This window comes from Pimephales promelas, chromosome 13 (assembly GCF_988280905.1).
Source record: "Pimephales promelas chromosome 13, fPimPro1.hap1.1, whole genome shotgun sequence".
NCBI lineage: Eukaryota > Metazoa > Chordata > Actinopteri > Cypriniformes > Leuciscidae > Pimephales > Pimephales promelas.
Window position 1 is genome coordinate 25,532,260 of NC_142781.1, and position 16,685 is coordinate 25,548,944.

The window sequence follows — 16,685 nt, forward strand, 5'->3', positions numbered from 1 at the left end:
GTGTGTAATAGTGCTGCCATTGAAGGAAAAGTTACAGCACAGTGTACACTGTTATATACCAGATATTAAATAGTTTTAATGTCATTCTATAGCTCACACTGAATAATGTTTTTTTTCAGCTACAATAAACAACATCAAAAATTTTTTGAGCAAAAGATAACAATGGGATAATTGACTTTATTTTGTTTTTTCACATACAAAGCATTAAAAATAAGGATGATCTGAAGACAATTTGACAAAAAAAAAAAAAAAAAAAAATCTAACATCAATCCAGTTATTGTCAGACTTCATTATGCTGAAGTTGAACATAGAGGTCCATCAAGTGGTGTGTGTTCAGCTCCAAATGCTGGATTCAGTATTTCCTGGTGAGTTCTGCAAGAAAACATGGTGGGGTAAGATTTATGTTTGATTACAGTAACTGTTATCTAAATCATCTAAATCAGTGAAACTAAAGTAAACACAATTGACCTCAATCTCACTGGCATTTTATCTGCAACCAAAATTGAAAAGGAAAGGGAAAACATTTTAAAAGATATATATTTTTCTCTTTTAAATAATGTCTTTTATATTTGATTAATCCTTCAAAACTGCACACTATACTCACTCTTTCTGCCGTTGGAGCAACAAAAACAGCAACAAAACACTGAGATGACAACAGATGCCAAAAGAGCGATTTGAAAATGGACAAGACCTGAGGAAAAATATAAAAAGATTCTAAGTATTCTTTTAATATAAAAATTTTTAAACTACTGTTCCCTGGCCTTTCTTCCCTTTCAAAATAATACAGTTAAGATTATGCATTTGGTAAGGATTCATGAAAGGAAAAAGCACTTTCTTGAGCATGTTGGAGTCATTTACTAATTTGATGGGCAAATTTCCGGATTGTGTTAGTGCATTTAATTAGCTGTAATACTTATGCTCAGATCTCTTCTTTTGTTGTTGTTATTGTCTGTTTGTTTTATTGTCCTTATTATGTTAGTTTGTAAATAAATAAATCATGGGTTCATTTAATCATGTTTCTGACCATTAGGTTCATTCATCAAATAGAATAATATTCATTAGAACCTCAAAATAGTTTAAAGGTAACGGTTGGTTTTTGAAAGAGAAATTGATTCAGGATTAATATGATTTCAGATTATAAATATATTATTATATGTATTAAATAATTATGAAAACATACTCTAACGGGGTTAGCCTTAGGGTAAAAATAAAAAGGTTCCTATTGCCATTGATGGTTCCATAAAGAATAACTATTGAATATTTCCATTACAAAAAATATGCTTTAAAAGGTTTTTCTGATTATTAAAATGTTTTTAACACACAGAAATGTAAGCAAAAAAAACAAAACAAAAAAAAAAAACTTTTGGAACTTTTTATTAGTTTAGTAACAATAAAAAAAATGTTTCTTTCCAAGGCTTCATATTCTTGATAGGGAATAGAGAAAATTGACTTTTCAAATGAAATGGAAATTGAAATTAAGACCAACATGCTCTCATTATAGCTACCTCATATCAGTGGGACACAACTGAAAAGTGCGACCTCCTTACTTGCACACATCAATGGAAAGGAAGACTCCCACATGCCATCAGCTCTGCAGGTGAACTCAGTAAAGCCCAGAAGCAAACGTCCAGGTGGACATTGTACTCTGCAGGCAGATCTGAAGCTGTCATGTCCTTCAGTGCAGTTCATCATTCCACCACCAAACAAAAGAAGGGGAAAACACTCCACTGCAAGCGGAAGACAACTCAATCTTACATGCATATAGTGATTTCTATTAGTGCAAACATAGAATCATACTATTGAAATATATACTGTAACTGTACCTAGACTACCTACACAGGAAGGGGGAGGTGCGTTCCATGCAGGGGGAGGTGAGTTCCAGCAAAGATTTTTGCAATATTACTATTACATTTAACATTGAGTTAAATTATAATATATTTCACTTCATAGTTAGATATTTCACCACTTTACATTTGTTGAAATACTGTTTGTTCTGACCTGTTTCACACCGTGGCCCAGAGAAACCTGGCTTACATACACAGGTGAAGTTATTGACTTGTTCTTTGCAGATCCCTTTATTACTGCATGAAGTGTTTTGACATTGTGCTGAAAGAAAATATATTGATTTATAAGAATGGATGTCTTTCCTAGACTCACATTACATAAAGATACTGTACTGGAAATAAATGAAAAAACTCAGACTCCCTACCTTTGTGACACACAGGATACTTGTTTCCCTCGCAGTCGTCATCGTTCCACTTGCCATTGTTGCCTTTGCTGCTGTACATTTCCACACAGTTTTCAGAAGACAAAGCATTGTTGGGCTCATTGCCTGCCCAGTTTTGATAGTTCATGATCTGTCCATTGGCAACCCACATCCAATTGCCATTGATCTTTTTGAGTCCAATCCAGTAGTAAGGACTTGAGTTTCTACCTTCCACAAATTCTTGAAGAAAATGTGTTACATTTTCATTATCAATCACTACAATGTCAGTGTAATTTGTTCGACACAACTCCCGTGACGCAGTCCAGCTCATTGACGTGTTATATACGTGATACGTCCATCCTTCAACACTGACTGTAATTTTTGGAAATGAAAAGTTCAAGTTAAATCTGTTTCACCCGTTTATATTATTCTTCAAGGTTGATGAATGTAGAATACACTTACCCAGTATCAGCCAGAAAACTCCTATGTGCACAGACATAGCTCTTAGCTTCCCAAAACATCCAGTCTAAATAATAAAACAGACACCTTAATTTATAGTGCATTTTTACAAAACAGATTGTTTCAAAGCAGCTTTCCAAAAGGAAAAAAAAACTTCCTTGATAACAGGAAAATAATGCAACAAAGTTTGTTTCTGCTGATGAGAAAATAGCGTCATAGTCCAACTTAAGTAATGTTTAATTTTTGTTGTAAAAAAGTTACTTATTTAGTATGTATATACTGTGTATATATTGCCTAATTTTGTCAATGTGGGGAGATCAATTACATAGTTTAATATTAAGTGTCCCCAACTAAACAAGCCAAAAGCGCATATAAATTTAGTCAAAAAAAGGTTTTATTAAACCAAAAAGCTTACAATAAAATGTAAAGACTCATAACATACCGTGGTCTTCATTAGACTCCTTTCAACTGAACCACTTGTCGTTGGAGGAATGTTCTCACACAAAGTCTCTTTTGCTCTGTAAGCAAAGTGGGTTTCCCACCATATATATCAGTCGTTCGCATTAAATTGCAGGATGTTTTCTTCTCAGATTTGAGAGAATAAACATTATGTAACATGAGAATTAAAGAATGCCACTTTCCAGAAACGACTGGTCATTTTTTATGTTAATTTATCTTTTTATAAAATCATCTCATTGAATGGTGCAGATGAACATGATGATTAGATGGTTTATCAGTAAAAAAGGTACAAAAGCTGTCACTGGGGCGGTACCTTTTCAAAAGGTACACTTTTGTACCTAAAGGGTACATATTAGTACCAATATGTACCCTTTAGGTACAAAAGTGTACCTTTTGAAAAGGTACCGCCCCAGTGACAGCTTTTGTACCTTTTTTTCTGAGAGTGGAATAAAAGAATGCCACATTCCAGAAACGACTGGTCATTTTTTATGTTCATTTATCTTTTTATAAAATGATCTCATTGAATGGTGCTGAGATGAACATGATGATTTTGATAATCGAACAACATACTTCATTTAAAAAAAGAATTAAAATAATAAAATGAGGTACATTACGAGAAACACTTTAACCACTGTAAAGTATAAACTAACTAAAAAATATATAACAAACATAGGCTACACTTCCTGATAATACGCAACTTCAGGGAAGGACAAAGTCACAGGAAGCGACCAGCTGAATTTGACCCGGGTTATTTAAACAAACCCTTTCATTGCACTTACAATGCTAATGGGTTTATCATTCTTAGGTGAGGAAAGATAAAGAGGTGCAGTGAATAAATTCCAACCTTTATTTAGGTGTTGAAGGGATAGTTCACCCTAAAATGAAAATGATGTCATAATTTACTCACCCTGGTGTTGTTCTAATGCCATGTGGCAAGTGCCATATTCCAAGTGTTCTGGGGGTATACAATACGGTTTAGTGAAAAAACAAAAAACAAAATGTGTAATATGTAGGCTATTATTAGGCTAAATTCTTGACCATGGCCATTGGTCTTCTCTGCACGGCTGCACGATGTTCGTGCTAATATTAGCGTTGCAGTTCACTCCAAAAACGAAAAGGCATAGCCTACAAATTGTGAGAAATCAAGATTAACAACAAAAAAGGTAACGTTACACGTGTACTTTCGTCACTGCGTAAAATATCAATAGAACTCTGTTTGTCTGAGGTCTGACAGTTGACAGATGTGAACACGATGACTTGTTATGACAAACACAATGGATATATTTATCTCAGAGAAGATGCCTGGTTTGTATTTCATGTTATGTTAATCTTGATTTCACAGAAAAAGTGTGCTTTTTCTGGGCGAGAGGGTGAACAGTGAATAGTGGTGAACAGTGAATAGTCTCACAAACAAGCGCTACAGCCGTACAGAGAAGACCAATGGGCAAGGTCAAGAATTTTGTTAAATAATACATTATATTTTGGTTTGTTTTTCAGCTTTCAAACTCTATCGTATACCCCAGAACACTTGGAATATATGGGGATGGGATCATTCTGTGATACCTTTGCGTCTTTTAAAAATACATTGCTGCATGCTCGCTATACTGGCAGTATGGAGAAGTGAGAGCAGGACATTTTAAGAACAGAAAGAAGAGCATTCTACATTAGAATAACACAGGGTGAGTAAATATGACTTCATTTTAATTTTATGGTGAACAATCTCTTTTAGATTCAAATATTCTGCTGATCATTTTACAATTGAAAATGATCGATCACATTGAAAGTTTATGCTTTTGTGAAGATTTAGGCACTCATCTGAAAGAGGAAAAGGCATTGAAACACCCAAGTCATGTAAATGTAAACCAACAAAGTTTGACTTTTAAATAGTTTAATTTGACCAATACTGTTTTGGAACAATAAATAAATAGTACAAAAATAAGATACATTAATAACATAAGAAATAGTTTAACCGTACAGAACAATATGTTCAGTCAAGTACATAATAAAAGCTTCCATTGGGAAGTAGAAATCCCATTCAATTAGGACTGTTGCCTGATAAAATGATAATGCCCATCAGACTGAGTATAAAGAATATCTTATCACATAAGTGTCAAATCATTTAGAAATTAAATTACATGAATTTGTCTGTCCAGCGATATACAGCAGTGATAGATGCCTGTGAAAAGAAAAGTTGAATTAGTTTTTCAATGAATTGTTCACAAACTACATCACTATTAGAAATACTGGCCTGTATATGTACATGAGAAATATTTGCTCACCTTGTGTAATGTGTAGTTATATGAGACTGTCAACACTCTTATAAATCTGTGGTGGATCCTCAATATCCGAGGTACTAAAAATTAAAATACACAAAAGCAGAGTTAAACAGGATATAGTCCTACATGGATAAACCAAGTGCAATAAACTGATAAATAACAACAGTAATAATGTAAGAACAGAAGGATATAATTTCTAAACAATCTTACCTGTTTAGGTCAAACTTGTTAGCTGAAAACAAAAATACATAAATTAGCATTTTAGTTAATTTTAGCTATATTATTAAATAATTATATGGAAGAACATTTTCTAGACAACTATATGAAATATGTGATCGTCGCATCTAGCAATTTATAAAAACCCAGTAGGCTGTTTGACTCACATTTACTCCCCAGTCTCTTCAGTATCCAGTAGACTAAGAACATACTTGAGCTGCCGATAATACCAGCAACCCCAAGAGTCACTTCTGTTGCTTTGATAAGTGATGCAGAAGGATGAGGATCAGCTGAGAATACAGATAAAGGGAAAGCTTTAGAATGGCCATCTCACTTCATCACTGAAATGATATACTGTATCTGCCCACACTGTCATTGTTAGCAGTTTACCTTGACACAATGGCACTTCCCCTGACCAGCTCCCATTGAGGTTGCACGTCATTATCTCATTCCTGATAAGTTGGTGGCCGTCAAGACAACCGAAGGTGCAGACAGTGCCGAAGGTGGGTTCCTCAGATGAGCAGTTCATATGCCCATTGATTGGCTCAGAAAGTCGTGGACAGACCACTGCTACAGAGTTGAAAACGACAATGTTTTGTATGATAAAATTCATAAAACTATAATTTTAAAATACAATTTCATTGTAAAAAATAAACTTGCTGCCTTAAATTTTTAAGTACAATCTACTTGACTGTGTAAGCAACTTAACTGACATTTACTGTAAGTAAAAGAGTTCAAGTAATGTAAAAAAAAAATGTTGCCATGATTTATTTAGCATGTCTTTTTCTACGGTGTGTAAATCCATAAATGAGACAGGAGTTTGTTTATTACCTTCACAGTGAGGTGGTTCATGACTCCACTCTGCCGTTTTTGTACAGCTGATCTCTGAAGCCCCCTGAAGGAGGAATCCTTCTACACAACTGAAGCTGCATTTGCTCCCATAACTAAAGCTTAAAGTACAGCTCAGCTCTCCATTGACAGGGCTGTCAAGGGCTGGGCAGTGATGAACTGAGTGGTAAGAAGAAAAGTTTTTCCAATGAGTTTTTCTAAAAAGCATTTGTAAATATATATCTGATGTGTTTTGCCTTGCACAACATAAATTCCCCTCATGTTTACAGCTTAATAAATTATAAATAAAAATGTAATTAAAACTAAGAAGTAATATTTACAAAAACAAAAATGATAAAAGCACATAACAAAATGACTAAAAATGAAACTAAAATTAAAACTTATTAAAACTAAAATTAAAAAATATAAAAATAAATGCTATAAGAATACTAAAACAACACTGATCCTGACGCTACTTACTTTCACAAGTGGGTTGTGAATCATTCCATTGTCCCGTTGCTCCACAGAACAGTGTCGAGGAGCTGTTGTCTCGCAGTTTATATCCTCCTTCACAAACAAATTCACAGGTAGATCGGTAGCTGAATTGGCCCATTGGATGATTACACTGCATTTGACCTTCCTGTGGTTTGATCAGCTCTGGACATTGAACAACTGCAAAAAGATTCACAGACATAAAAAGTAAAAAAAAATAATAATAATTTTAGCAGTTTTGAACAGGATCTGTAAATGTTCTCTAATGTAAATTAAACTCACGTTCACAGGTTGGTGGTTTGCTTGACCACTCTGTTGTAGAAGTGCATCTTGTTGTACTGGAGCCCTTTAGTTCATAACCCTCCTCACAGGAGTATTCACACTGAGACTCATATGAGAAATTTCCTTTGGGATGAAAACACTGGACGCTAGCATGATCTGGTGGTGTGACGTCCTCCGGTTTGCATTTTACAACTGAAAAACATAAAAAGGACCATGATTAAATGCGTATGCCTATAGTTTGAAAGAACTGAGAACAGATCTGCAACTAAACATTATGTAAAAACATGACCCTTCTTACTTTCACAAGTGGGTTGTGAATCATTCCATTGTCCCGTTGCTCTACAGAACAGTGTCGAGGAGCTGTTGTCTCGCAGCTTATATCCTCCTTCACATTCAAACTCACAGGTAGATCGGTAGCTGAATTGGCCCATCGGATGATTACACCGCATTTGACCTTCCTGTGGTTCAATCAGTTCTGGACATTGAACAACTGCAAAAAGATTCACAAACATTTAAAAAACAAATTTTTTTTGCAGTTTTGAAAAGGATCTGTAAATGTTCTCTAGTGTAAATTAAACTCACGTTCACAGGTTGGTGGTTTGCTTGACCACTCTGTTGTAGAAGTGCATCTTGTTGTACTGGAGCCCTTTAGTTCATAACCCTCCTCACAGGAGTATTCACACTGAGACTCATATGAGAAATCAGTCGGATCAGAGCACTGGACGCTAGCATGATCTGGTGGCGTGACGTCCTCCGGTTTGCATTTTACAACTGAAATACAAAAAAGGACCATGATTAAACTCTTATGCCTATAAGAACTAAGAACAGATCTGCAACTAAACATTATGTAAAAACATGACCCTTCTTACTTTCACAAGTGGGTTGTGAATCATTCCATTGTCCCGCTGCTCCACAGGACAGTGTCGAGGAGCTGTTGTCTCGCAGTTTATATCGTCCTTCACAAACAAACTCACAGGTAGATCGGTAGCTGAATTGGCCCATTGGATGATTACACTGCATTTGACCTTCCTGTGGTTCAATCAGTTCTGGACATTGAGCAACTGCAAAAAGATTCAGAGACATTTAACAATTTTTTTTTTTTTTTTTTTTTTTGCAGTTTTGAACAGGATCTGTGAATGTTCTCTGGTGTAAATTAAACTCACGTTCACAGGTTGGTGGTTTGCTTGTCCACTCTGTTGTAGAAGTGCATCTTGTTGTACTGGAGCCCTTTAGTTCATAACCCTCCTCACAGGAGTATTCACACTGAGACTCATATGAGAAATCAGTCGGATCAGAGCACTGGACGCTAGCATGATCTGGTGGCGTGACGTCCTCCGGTTTGCATTTTACAACTGAAATACAAAAAAGGACCATGATTAAACTCTTATGCCTATAGTTTTTAAAGAACTAAGAACAGATCTGCAACTAAACATTATGTAAAAACATGACCCTTCTTACTTTCACAAGTGGGTTGTGAATCATTCCATTGTCCCGTTGCTCCACAGGACAGTGTTGAGGAGCTGTTGTCTCGCAGTTTATATCCTTCTTCACAAACAAACTCACAGGTAGATCGGTAGCTGAATTGGCCCATCGGATGATTACACTGCATTTGACCTTCCTGTGGTTTGATCAGCTCTGGACATTGAACAACTGCGAAAGATTCACAGACATTAATTTATTTTTATTTTTATTTATTTTTTTGCATTTTTGAACAGGATCTGTAAATGTTCTCTAATGTAAATTAAACTCACGTTCACAGGTTGGTGGTTTGCTTGACCACTCTGTTGTAGAAGTGCATCTTGTTGTACTGGAGCCCTTTAGTTCATAACCCTCCTCACAGGAGTATTCACACTGAGACTCATATGAGAAATCAGTCGGATCAGAGCACTGGACGCTAGCATGATCTGGTGGCGTGACGTCCTCCGGTTTGCATTTTACAACTGAAATACAAAAAAGGACCATGATTAAACTCTTATGCCTATAGTTTTTAAAGAACTAAGAACAGATCTGCAACTAAACATTATGTAAAAACATGACCCTTCTTACTTTCACAAGTGGGTTGTGAATCATTCCATTGTCCCGTTGCTCCACAGGACAGTGTTGAGGAGCTGTTGTCTCGCAGTTTATATCCTTCTTCACAAACAAACTCACAGGTAGATCGGTAGCTGAATTGGCCCATCGGATGATTACACTGCATTTGACCTTCCTGTGGTTTGATCAGCTCTGGACATTGAACAACTGCGAAAGATTCACAGACATTAATTTATTTTTATTTTTATTTATTTTTTTGCATTTTTGAACAGGATCTGTAAATGTTCTCTAATGTAAATTAAACTCACGTTCACAGGTTGGTGGTTTGCTTGACCACTCTGTTGTAGAAGTGCATCTTGTTGTACTGGAGCCCTTTAGTTCATAACCCTTCTCACAGGAGTATTCACACTGAGAGTTATATGAGAAATCAGTCAGATCAGAGCACTGGACGCTAGCATGATCTGGTGGTGTGACGTCCTCCGGTTTGCATTTTACAACTGAAAAACAAAAAAAGGACCATAAACTCTTATGCTTATAGTTTGAAAGAACTGAGAACAGATCTGCAACTAAACATTATGTAAAAACATGACCCTTCTTACTTTCACAAGTGGGTTGTGAATCATTCCATTGTCCCGCTGCTCCACAGGACAGTGTCGAGGAGCTGTTGTCTCGCAGCTTATATCCTCCTTCACATACAAACTCACAGGTAGATCGGTAGCTGAATTGGCCCATCGGATGATTACACTGCATTTGACCTTCCTGTGGTTTGATCAGCTCTGGACATTGAACAACTGTGAAAAGATTCATAGACATTTAAAAAAAACAACAACATTTTTTTTACAGTTTTGAACAGGATCTGTAAATGTTCTCTGGTGTAAATTAAACTCACGTTCACAGGTTGGTGGTTTGCTTGACCACTCTGTTGTAGAAGTGCATCTTGTTGTACTGGAGCCCTTTAGTTCATAACCCTCCTCACAGGAGTATTCACACTGAGACTCATATGAGAAATTTCCTTTGGGGTGAAAGCACTGGACACTAGCATGACCTGCTGGTGTGACTTCATTTGGTTTGCATTTTACAACTGAGAAGCAGAAAAAAGTAAAATAATTACATTTCACTTTTCAATGTCAACACAGATACAGTCAGCAGTATGTAGAGAATTATTACCCACCATGTTCACATCGTTCTCCATAGAATCCTTTAAAGCATGAGCATGTATGACTGTTTATGGTTTCTACACATTCTCCTTGACCACTGACACAAGAGTCATCCGTGCAGGACGCTGAGGGAGAAAAAGTGCATAACTATTCATTGATAGTGGCATTTTTAAAACAAAAACAGCAGAATGACTCTTCTTTTTTCATTCCAATTGAAAATACTTTGGTTAGAAGATCTAACAACACCTTATAAACACATAAATGCTACCTACCCGTGTAGCACAGTGCAGTCTTCATCTTTAAGCAGGATTCATCATTCCATTTGCCTTCATCTTTCGTTCTTTTAATATATATTTCAACACAGTCTTCATTATTCCTTCCGTTATTGGGCTCCTTATCTGCCCAGTTCTCAGCTTCCTTGGTAAGTGTCTTGTTAGTTCCCACCCAGGTCCACCTGTCATCAATTTTACGAATGCCAATCCAGTAATATCCATCAACTTTTTCAAAGATGTTGTTGAGGTGAGAAATCTCCTCTTTGTTCTGGATGGCCACCATGTCAGTATATTTCTCCCTGCACCACTGTCTGGCATGTTCCCAGTTCATTTTGTAGTTGGAGGAATTGTATGACCAGCCTTCAGTGCCTCTCCATATGTTTAGCACTGCAGAATTAAGCCATTGCAACTTTGAATTAACTATGTTTACAGGTTGTATTTCCTCAGTAGAGTTTACACACTAGAATGGTTTACTTTCTTACCTGAAGAAATAAGAACAAGGGAAGCAAAAAAGTGCAAAGGCACTTTGACGCAAACGGCCTGCAGAATTAAAGAACTATATCAATTGGATGAACATAATATTAATCGATACTAAAATAAATTTAGTTATTTATTATTATTTTATTTTAAATGCCTTCCTTACCATTTTCAGTGATGTACAGATATTAAATGGTCCTGTTGACTGGGTCTTCTGATTTGAAATTCTAGACTGGGAATCACTAGGTTGGGGTATTTATATAGGAGCTCAGCTATGGTTCAGGACTTCCCTTCCCGGATCCACTAGTAAAGTCAGCCAGTAAAAGCAATGGAATTCTTGTCTCTGGAAATACCCCTCTCCAACACTGATCAAGTTCTCAAAGTGGTAGTGAGAAGTGACCTCCCAGCCAGGAAATGTTGATGAGCTTTCAGACTAATACAGCAGGATGACTGTATATGAAGAGTTCAGATGCAAAAGCCTCTAAATGCCATTTGAAATTTTCTTCTTTAATGATGATTTTTATCAAACTTGTATATTTAAGTTCAGTAATTTCACTTAAATGGCAATTACTGAACTTAAATATACAAGTTTGATAAAAAATCATCATTAAAGAAGAAAATTTCAAATGGCATTTAGAGGCTTTTGCATCTGAAATCTTCATATTTTTATATTTAGAAATGGAAGTAACACTTTCTTTTTATTTGACAAACTATTGCATAGTAATCTGACATTTCTCCTATGCATATTATCCATTTGTTTCAAATCAATCAACTGAATATAACATTTAAAGAACAATTATGAACTTTCGCTTTTTGGTGTGAAAAAGTCATCAGCAGGAAGATACTCAAATTTCCTGCATGTGAGTATCTTCAGCTCTGTTTATAAAGGAAAGAGAGAGACAATATGGGTTGAGAGGGGCATGACAGTAATTGTCATGTTGCCAGTAATCTTTTGGCACCTTTAATGTTTCTTCCAGAAATAGTATTAATGGTAATTCTTATACACTACTCAGTGAAGAGAAGGCATAAATATGACATACGAATATAGGCTATATAAATTTAAGGACAATGAATTAAGTCTTGACATTAAACAAAAGTAATAAGAACAGATGAATAACTTCTGAAGAAATGAAGTATTACAGAACTTCCATAAAATATTTACAATTCAATTTTAATTTAATTTCAATTTTTACAATTTAATTTAATTAAAAAGGAATCAGTGTGTGTGAGACAAATTTGTTCAAATAGGCTAATGTGTTGTTTACAAATTTTCTTTGTTTAAAAGCTGTTATTGTATATATACAGGCTATAGGCTATATAGGCTATAGGCTATATAGCCTGTAGGCTACAGCTCCCCAGAAGTTTCACGTTTTGAAGTTTGAGTTTCTTGTTAATTTCTGTGAGACCCTGACCCTTCTCGGATGCCACTCGGTTCAGTGAGTTTGCACAAGAGTTGTATCAGCTACCATTACAGAAATAGCTGTAATGAGGGCACCGGAAAAGACTAGTGCGAGCAAAGAACAGAAATGTTAATAATTCGTGTCAAAATAATGTGATAACTTTATCTATTCTCTTCTAATATTAAATTCATACAAACTTATCCATTTGAAAACAAATAAACACACTCAAATTGAGGATGATTGTTTTTATTGTTTTTTATTCACTTAAATAATCAATGTGCGTATTTATTGGTTACAAGGCTTATAGCTGGTCACACACGAGAATGAATTGGAAAGTAGAATTTATTAATTAAAATGTTTTAAACTATGTGTCAACTAACGGTACTGGACCTAGGCTATAGAACTTATTTTTCTTTTACTATTATGACAGCCTGTCAGGAAACATGGCACACATCCCAACAAAAACATCTGTTTAACACGTGATATTTACCTTTGCCTTGAAGTCTGTTTTCTTTTCGAACGTGATCTTCGGTGACAGTTCTGTAGGCAGTGGGCCAAGTCCGTCTATCTCGTTTAATGCATAATTGCATTAAAAAAAAAAAAGTATCGTTTTGGCCAAATGTATTTGATAGCTAAATCAATAGCTTGACTAAATTGATAGCTAGGCATCAAAACCGAGGGACATGCAGCAATGAAACAACACATTAAATGGTCAATGGTTGTGATGAATTGATAATAATAAATAAATAAATATTTCCTTTAATTAATTTTTATTGGATTAACCTTTTTTATTATTAAGTCAGCTAATAGCCTACTTGCCTCTATATGAATATGGAAAAATATGCTATACACGAAGCACAGCATTTACGATTTGATTAGACAAACTTGATGGCTGTTGGAAGCTATGTTGGCAGAGGGAAAGTCAGGTCAGAAAGGAAGGGGTGTCAAAGCGAGATAACGAGCACAGACGACGAACTAAAGTCTTTTTTTTTTCTTCCACGTTTGACATAAACTGCATGTAAAACCAGATCTGCCACATAATATGTCGGAATTTATATTTATATTTTGTATTAATTTCACCATTCAGTAATTTCTGCTCCATACAAACTGTTAACCTTTTCTAAAAAGACATATAACGTTACTTTAAATGCTCTATATTTATTTATTTATTTATTTTTCTTCGTGTTATTTTGTTGTGTAAGTTACTTCCGGTTTGAAGTTTGTTGCGTGATGACTGCCAAATAGTCTGATCGCCTGCTGTCTGCAGTTGCCGTTGAAGATGGCAGACGCCCTGAGTAAAGTGCCCGATGTCGACATTGATCCAGAGGGGCAGTTTAAATACATATTAGTGAACATAAAGGTGAAAGGTGGAACTGAACATAAAGTGATAGTGAGGGGAACTAAAACGGGGGAGTACCACAGTAAGTGTGCACGGTGCACGCTAGTGCAACAGCTTGAATGTCTGTATGCAAGCCAGCAAGTTAACTATCCTTTTCAGACAGCTATTTATAAATCAGTTGGTAACATCCACTCTGTTCTTCTCTATTAATGGGCATTGAGGAAAAATATGTCCAGATAAAAATGTTGGTAACCTATAAATGATTAACCGGTAACATTGAATTGATTTGTGTGGATTGATTGAGATGATAATTTGTGAAGTTATATTAACAAGCTATATTAATGGTTAGTTGAATAAAAGTTGACTGGCTCACAAGACTTATCCGTTTCAGGAGATCACAAAATAAAAATTATCTTAAGTAGTAGTATTGCTGGAATGATTTTGACTTTCTTCTCAATATTTGATATTTTCCTCATTATTTATTTTATTCAGTTCACATATTTGAAAAAGTGAATCCTGCAATGGAGGCCTTGGGACTGGAGTGTAATTGTCTTGGAGGTGGCAAGATTGAGCACAACAACACAGAAAAGAAACTACGGGTGTTTGGAGAGTCTACGGTAACACGTAACCATAATAACAACTACTTAAAATGTTGAGATAAATTAAGGTTACACAGGCACACGGAACAACTATAGTGTTTCATAGAGACACACACGGTAGAAGTAGGCCTACTATTCAGATACTAGTTAAAAAATAAGTGTAGTCTTCATTATGGGTATGAATATTTGGGGGGGCTTCCCTATATTTTCAAATAACCAGATGTTGCTTTTAAGCTTTCGTTTAGAGATGGTCTCACATATCTTTTCTTTTTCTAGGGATATGGGAAGGCTGACCATGCTGTCACGGTGGAAAAGCTAAAATCTGTCTTTAAAGACTATGAAATCACTATGGAATAGAAGACTCAAATCCATGGCCATGAACCTTTAGTGAAAATTTAACATTTTTATCACTCTTCAGCTATAACAAATTTTTATTTGGATGCAAATTAAATAATTGTTCACTACAGTGTCCTAAATTGAACTTAAATGATTGACCTTGACATTGAGGTTTAACCTGCACAGGAACTCTGCATGCTTTGCACAGCGATAAACATATCCTGTCTCCTGCCTCTGTCATGGAATGTGTCGGTTTAGAGATCAGGGACAGATAAAAGAGCATCTGTATTATTCATGGATTGTATGTATAATCAGACTGATCTCATTGGTATAATTAACAGTGAGAAATCTACCATTGAGAGACAAGCATACATATTTGGTCAAAAGCATTTCACAGAACCTATGTTTTCACCATTACAATTAAATTGTAAAAAGACCCATTATTTTGCAAAGCATACATTTTTATAGTTAAATATGTAATTTTCAGTGGAACCCTTTCAATTGATCCCTTACAATGTCATGTGTATTGTGCATAAGGGATTTTTCCATCCTGTTTCTGAAGTCAAAACTTTAACCAATTTCCTGTATCCTGAGACCCTGAATAAACGAATATGAAGTCACCAGACTGGATTTCTTTTACAGTCAATAGTGTATTATTGGTTCTAGTAAAGTTATCTTAACAGGTGCCACCAGTGCTATGTGATTTGTTTAAGCAATGGCCTTTTCAAAAATGTTATAATTTTGAAATAATTTTTAGTACAGTGTCAGTGCCTGTGCATTGTTGTAGTAATTAATTTTAATTCAAGGTAAATATTGTTTTGTATTTGTAAAAAAAAAAAAAAAAAAAAAAGGAAGGCTGAACAAGGTAAAGTGCTGTGATATACTGTGTTTTATTTTCCTTGTGAAATTTCCGTCTTCCTGTGACACGTTTTTAGTCTGGATTGAACATAATGACTGCTGTATTTGGAAGTTCCTGTAGATGTTATCTCCATCATGGCCTTAATATGCTTTTGTTTCCCTTAGCACATGCCTGGTGCACGTTTTCGCGCTTACCGTCAAGGATGTTAAAAAAATAGAAAGTGTCACTTTCAAGTAGAGAGGTGTGGCGAACAGAATATTGGCAGCCAAAATACATTGTCCAGACAATAACAGTGTTTTCTGGTAATTTCTTTGATGCGTGTAACCAGCTCACTGTTCCTGCCTTCACTTAAAGGACCCACTGGAGAATTTAAATCAATCTGTGTACTGTAGTCAATCAGTCAATTTGTCTTAATCACAAATAATAAAAATATAATTATGAAGAAGTTGAAAAGTAACTTGTGGTGGAGATAAGAGCTCAGAAATTAACAATATAAGAAATATTAATAATAGCACCAAAAAATACTATGCAAATACTACACCAAATACTGTACATTTCAAAATAGTTACAAGAAAGAGTGGTCTTCTCATTTTATTTTTGAGATTATATATAAATATATTGTCATTATATTTTTTAACATGCTTTAAGACAAACCATGTGCAAATTCAAAAGTCAACACGACTGCACAGTTTTTTCTATAAAACTGCAGTGAATCAAATACAGTCTCAAAAATGCAGCTTGGATTTGCCAGTGGTTCTTATGTACTGTAATATGTGGGCTTTGGCATATCATTAACTATGCTATTTGGATTATCAAGAGAAGCCAGGTTATCGGTTGACATGAACAATTTTGTCAGCAATATAGTAGCAGTTGAATTATGTCTATAATGTATATCACAATGTTTTGATGAACTATCAGTTTTAAGTTGTTCAAACTATTTATAAGGATGCTGATTTTTAGAAAGTCTGAGATGGCGAACGGGAACATTGTGTTTGAC

General features: G+C 35.3%; 3 protein-coding genes across 5 annotated transcripts; 1 reads left to right on the forward strand and 2 right to left on the reverse strand.

The window, feature by feature from the left end:
* Positions 1-157: 157 nt before the first annotated feature.
* Positions 158-3,359, reverse strand: sell (selectin L). 2 transcript variants are annotated; one of them, XM_039692459.2, is made up of 8 exons: positions 3,108-3,359; positions 2,669-2,732; positions 2,210-2,578; positions 1,999-2,106; positions 1,548-1,727; positions 605-691; positions 469-490; positions 158-372 (listed from the first exon to the last, which is right to left on the reverse strand). In XM_039692459.2, the coding sequence occupies exons 1-8, from the start codon at positions 3,117-3,119 to the stop codon at positions 291-293; spliced, it is 924 nt and encodes a 307-aa protein (XP_039548393.1). In that variant the 5' UTR covers positions 3,120-3,359; the 3' UTR covers positions 158-290. The 2 variants fall into 2 exon arrangements, with proteins under 2 accessions (XP_039548393.1, XP_039548394.1); XM_039692460.2 differs by lacking the exon at positions 469-490 and having other exon boundaries at positions 3,108-3,353.
* A 1,636-nt stretch (positions 3,360-4,995) lies between these two features.
* sele (selectin E) lies at positions 4,996-11,449 on the reverse strand. 2 transcript variants are annotated; one of them, XM_039692456.2, is made up of 22 exons: positions 11,322-11,449; positions 11,161-11,218; positions 10,679-11,065; positions 10,421-10,531; positions 10,139-10,330; positions 9,849-10,040; positions 9,558-9,746; positions 9,265-9,456; positions 8,970-9,158; positions 8,677-8,868; positions 8,382-8,570; positions 8,088-8,279; positions 7,801-7,989; positions 7,517-7,708; positions 7,219-7,410; positions 6,925-7,116; positions 6,448-6,624; positions 6,007-6,186; positions 5,784-5,906; positions 5,611-5,632; positions 5,404-5,477; positions 4,996-5,300 (listed from the first exon to the last, which is right to left on the reverse strand). In XM_039692456.2, the coding sequence occupies exons 1-21, from the start codon at positions 11,322-11,324 to the stop codon at positions 5,420-5,422; spliced, it is 3,411 nt and encodes a 1,136-aa protein (XP_039548390.2). In that variant the 5' UTR covers positions 11,325-11,449; the 3' UTR covers positions 4,996-5,300; positions 5,404-5,419. The 2 variants fall into 2 exon arrangements, with proteins under 2 accessions (XP_039548390.2, XP_088974849.1); XM_089118723.1 differs by lacking the exons at positions 7,801-7,989; positions 8,088-8,279.
* Positions 11,450-13,762: 2,313 nt separating this feature from the next.
* On the forward strand, positions 13,763-15,450 carry LOC120493695 (si:dkey-51e6.1). The gene is made up of 3 exons (XM_039692461.2): positions 13,763-13,976; positions 14,387-14,511; positions 14,770-15,450. Exons 1-3 carry the CDS (start codon positions 13,835-13,837, stop codon positions 14,848-14,850), a joined length of 348 nt encoding a protein of 115 aa, XP_039548395.2. The 5' UTR covers positions 13,763-13,834; the 3' UTR covers positions 14,851-15,450.
* The last annotated feature ends 1,235 nt before the right edge of the window (positions 15,451-16,685 follow it).